This window comes from Alexandromys fortis, unplaced genomic scaffold, assembly GCF_014885135.2.
Source record: "Alexandromys fortis isolate MF-2015 unplaced genomic scaffold, M_Fortis_MF-2015_v1.1 scaffold_128, whole genome shotgun sequence".
Lineage (NCBI taxonomy): Eukaryota > Metazoa > Chordata > Mammalia > Rodentia > Cricetidae > Alexandromys > Alexandromys fortis.
In genome coordinates this window covers 384,845-389,823 of record NW_026068012.1, presented here as the reverse complement: position 1 = coordinate 389,823, position 4,979 = coordinate 384,845, and the positions used below count along the sequence as shown (strand labels likewise).

At 52.1% G+C, this 4,979-nt stretch overlaps 1 protein-coding gene across 2 annotated transcripts in view; it reads right to left on the bottom strand.

Annotated features, from left to right (window-relative positions):
* Positions 1-1,133: 1,133 nt before the first annotated feature.
* The window catches only part of Chaf1b (chromatin assembly factor 1 subunit B), a 22,230-nt gene continuing 18,384 nt past the window's right edge, over positions 1,134-4,979 (bottom strand). For both annotated transcript variants that reach the window (XM_050162144.1, XM_050162143.1), the window contains exons 13-14: positions 1,972-2,066; positions 1,134-1,317 (exon numbers count right to left, since the gene is read on the bottom strand). In XM_050162144.1, coding sequence (XP_050018101.1) covers positions 1,205-1,317; positions 1,972-2,066 — 208 coding nt within the window. In that variant the 3' untranslated portion in view covers positions 1,134-1,204. The remainder of the gene's footprint in view (positions 1,318-1,971; positions 2,067-4,979) is intronic.

Genomic DNA, 4,979 nt, shown 5'->3' with positions numbered 1-4,979 from the left:
GATTGCTGGGGAAGGGGACACCAGGGAAGGGATGATGCCAGGACCTCACACTTCTCCTGTTCCCCCCAAATTCATGTTTTCCCCAAGGTCAGAACAGGGGCCAAGGAACCTGGAGTAAATCCCACCTAAAATGCCTCTGGAGGTCATCTGAGGGCACCAAGTCAGGTGAGTACTCAGAAACAAGTACCCGGGGTGATCGGTGCTGAGTACTCCTTACCACACCTTTACCGCCCCCTCAGGTTCTGCTAGTGAGGGGACATCCCATGCAGGACACAAGGTAGAGGCCACACTGAAGAAATGGCCTCCTCAACCACCACCCAGGCTGCTGAGAGGGCCCCGCAGGCAAAGGTGCCTGCTGCCAAGCCTGAAGACCTGAGTTCAATTCTCAAGACCCACGCTGTCAAAAGAGAACCAATTGCCAGATGTTCTCTAACCTCTGCATGTGCAGAGATCACGTGCACAGGGATCTCTCTCTCTCTCTCTCTCTCTCTCTCTCTCTCTCTCTCTCTCTCTCGCACACACACACACACACACACACAAATGTACAAAAACAGAGGAAGGGTAAATGCAGCAATGAGCATTGGTGCGGTCCACCCATGATCTTCCCGCATGCGTGTCTAGGTCTGGCCACCAGGGCCTTAAGCTAGTGAGAGCGCTCTCTGGCCTTGCCTGCTACAGGGCCCAGCAGGATAGCTCTCAAAGCCTCCCAGCAGATTCAAGGGGCAGAGTGACCTCCAGTGGCCATTGGGAGCACTGCATGCTCTCACTTGAATTTGTCATTTGCAGGAAGGAGGCTGCTGCCATCTTTTCTCCTCAGCACCCAAGTGTGTGAAGTCCCTCAAATGAAGGGACCCAGTGCAGATCAGGTTTCCTAGTCTCAGAAGCTCCATCAAAAGGAGGAGTTAGCCAGGCGGTGGTGGCCAGCTCTTGAGAGGCAGAGGCAGATGGATCTCTGAGTTCAAGGCCAGCCTGGTCTACAGAGTAAGTTTCAAGGACAGCCAGGGCTACACAGAGAAACTCTCAAAAAACAAAAAGGCGTTAGCCTAGCACCACAGAGTCCCTGTGGAAAGGGATGTCAGAACAGGGTCAACAGGCGGCTGGAGCAAAGACAGCACACATATTTCTATTGTGAATCAATTCATGGGTATTTATTCTGCTCTAACATCATCTCGGGCCACGCCTCCAGCGCACGTGGTGCTGGGCCTCAAGCAGACTTGGACGCCTCTTCCACACCCAGGGTTTCCGCACCTTCTTCATGTTCCTGAAGTTTGGGCCTCTTTAGTTGGGGAGGCTCGTCCTGGGGCTCTTCAGGCATCTCTGAAATGTTAACAGACTTCAGGTTAGTAAGCATTGAGGGTGAGTCAGGTCAGAGGCAAGACGAGGGGCAAATGGCCTGTGAGCGCCAGGACTGCCTCAAGGAACAGAGCTACACCGCTGGGTTTCAACCAAGGAGACTGCGTGTCAAGAGACAGGGCATGCCTCTGACAGTTGAAGACCTGACAGGGTAAGAGATGGCAACAGACGGGGACTGGAGAGATGGCTCAGCAGTTAAGAGCGCTGGCTGTTCTCCCAGAGGACCGGGGTTCAGTTCCCAGCACCCACACAGCAGCTCACAACTGTCTGTAACTCCAGTTCCAGAGGATCTGAGACCCTCACACAGGCATACAAGCAAGCAAAACCCAAAGTACATTAAGTAAGTAAATCTTAGGGAAAAAAAAAAGTGACATCAGGGATGTTATTAAGCCCTCTACCCATCTGCCCCAGATATCAGCCGGCATGACGTGGAGAGAACCATCCCCCAGAAGCTGCCACTGTCGAGTCATTTTACTCCTGGAAAGGAAACAGTCACCAGTGCCTCCAAAGGCCGCTCCCGGGAAGACACTGGCCTTCTCAGAGCTGACCTAAAACCAGGTGTTAACTTCCAAAAGAACACATGCTATCTGTGAAATACCCGCCAAAGCTGATGCTTACCTGACGCCATCTCTTCTGTGGAGGAGGTGGCAGTTCCGCCGCTGGGTAGTGGATTTGGCGCAGCCTCTGCCTTTAACGGTGCTAGGTTTATTCGCCTTGATTGAAAAAAGTAAAAGGGTGGACTGCTCCTTAGTGTTCAGATATGAAGCCAAGTTTCAAAACCACCAAAGGAAACAAAGACTTTCCCTCAGAGCTCCTCCAGCAGGGCCTGAAGTGCTGTCATGTGCTGGCTGCCCACCCAGGGCAACGCTCTTCTCACGGGAGGCTCTGCCATCACAGCTCATAGTCAGCGGTCACACAACCAAGCACCCGAGTGTCAAAGGCTGAGTTCTGCCTTCCACAGCTGGTGGAATGTGAACCCCAAACACACATGATCCCTCTCGAAATTCGGAGTTTTGCGTCCCGATAACTAGCATTTTCTCTTTAGAGTTACAACTGCAGAGAGCTCGGTAAACGGATGAGAAGAAACCAAGAGAAGCAATTTAACTCCAAAAATACCTCAAAAGCACACCTTCCTGCACCTAAAAGGAATAGAATATTAAAAAAACGTCTGGTGCAGGTGGTGGTGGTGGCGCACGCCTTTAACCCCAGCACTTGGGAGGCAGAAACAGGTGGATCTCTGTGAGTTCAAGGCCAGCCTGGTTTACAGAGCAAGTTCCAGGACAGCCAGGGCTGTATGGTGAGACCCTGTTTCAAAATACCAAGAGAAAAGAAAATCTACCACACTGTGGGGCTGGAGAGACAGTTTAGCAATTAGGAGTGTTTGCCGCTCTGCCAAAGGCCCCAAGCGCAGTTCCCAGCACTGTCAGGGGTGCCTAGGGGACCTAGCACCATTTTTGAGCCTCCAAGGACACCTGAGTGCGCTCTACACACACACACACACACACACACACACACACATACACACACACACACACGTGCGCACGCACACACGCACTCGCGTGCGTTATTAAAATACATTCTTATTCTATAGAAAATAGATTTTTCAAAGAGTTAAACATTTTATTTAAATTGTAACATGAATTTACCAATCGTCAAAGGAACATAGCAGGAGACCGGGAGGCAAGGAGTGGGAACCCAACTTACCAGCCTACACCTCACTGAGCCCACCTAGAGGATGAGAAGGAAGACAGACAGGTGCCAGGGGATAACTGGGTATAAAAGATGAAGAAGGGAGGGAAACCCAGGCTGGCACTTCCTGGTGCAGAAGGATGTGGGCAGCAGCTGTTTGGAGATACTGGCATGGATGCAGCAAGCAGACAGCTGTGCGTCCCCTGCAAGGCCCCAGCCCACCAATGCCCCACAGCCAAGTAGCTGAGATAGGCACCCAGCAGCGCTACTCAGTCATGAAAGAAGGAATCGGCCCATCTGTGTCACGTGGACAAGCCCGGAGGACAGGCTGAGTGGAAGACACCGTCTCCCCTCAGATGAGGGATCAGAGGTTGCTCTAGTGGATTCTTCTTAGGGGCGGGGATGGGGGACTGAGACAGGGTTTTGTATGTACGCAAGCTGGTCTGGAACTTATGTGGTCCAGGATGCCCAAATCACAGTCCTTCTGCCTCCCAGAGGCTGGAGGACGAGCGCCTGGAGGCCCACGCCACCTGAACTGATCTCATAGAAACTGAAACTGTTGTGGAGGCTGGGGTCAGGAGAGGGATGAGAGAGACGCAGCAACTGACACAGTGTCACTGCTAGACAAGGAGTGCGCTCTGGTGCCCCGTGTAGAGCAGATTAACAATGGGGAAGTGAATAAGAGCGGATTCTCAAAAGGCTAAGTCTTGTGGACAGAAATGCTAAATGACCTGACCTGACCCATACACGATGTACAGGCATATCAAAATATAATGGGCAGGGTACTGGTGGTGCACGCCTTTAATCCCAACATTAAGGAGGCAGAGGCAGGCGGATCTCTGTGAGTTTGAGGTCAGTCTGGTCTACAGAGCTAATTCCAGGACAGCCAGGGCTATGCAGAGAAATCCTGGCTGGAAAACACAAAACACAGTGTCTCCCATGGGAACATATGGTAATCCGTGCTAATCAAAATCCGATCGGGGATGGGGATGCAGTTCACTTGGTCGGGTACTTACTTGCCTAGCATGGACACAGCTCTGGGTTTGGTCCCCAGCAGTACATAAAACTAAATGGCCCTAGAACTCAGGAAGACAGGAGAGGATTGCAGAAAGTTCCGGGCCAGCTTGGGCTCCATGAGGCCCTGTTTCCATTTTAAATACATAAATACAAGATGTGCAGTTTACAGAGGAATATGGGGCTGCGAGGGTGTGGGTAGCTTCCTGAAAAGGCCCACGCAGAAGGTCCCTGGGCTGTGGCGGGATGACAGGGAGGTCCAGGGGTTGCTGTCAGGCTGCTGAGGGTGCCCTTGAAGGGGATATAGGGACTGGCTCCTTCTTCCCTGTCCTACCCTCCCAGCCTGTGAGGTCAGCAGCTTCCTGTCCCATATACCCACACACCCCCTATATCCTGTACTGACACAGGCCCAGAGCAAAGAGGCAATTAACTGTGGACTGCCACCTTGGAAGCTGGGAGCCAAAGCAAGGCTCGCCTCCTTTGGGGATCGTTTCAGGCCTCTAGTCAATGTGGGGAAGCTCCGCGTTGCTCCTTGATTTCCTTCACGACAGGAGGGCCTGGTACCACTTGATGGAGGTGGGTCTTGTAATAATAAAGAAACTGCCTCGGCCCTCATAGGACAGAAAATTAGGTAGGCGGAGTAGACAGAAGAGAATTCTGGGAAAAGGAAGCTTAGTGGAGGAGTCGCCATGGTTCTCCCGCTCCAGACAGATGCAGGTTAAGATCCTCCCTGGTAAGCCAGCTCGTGGGCTACACAGAATATTAGAAATGGGTTAGAACAATATGTAAGAGCTAACCAATATGAAACTGGACCTAGCCGGGCCAGGCAGTGTTTGAAAGAATACAGTTTCCGTGTAATTATTTCTGGGTATAAACTAGCCATGCGGGCGGCCGGGTGCCGGGGACACAGCCCCGCCGCTTCA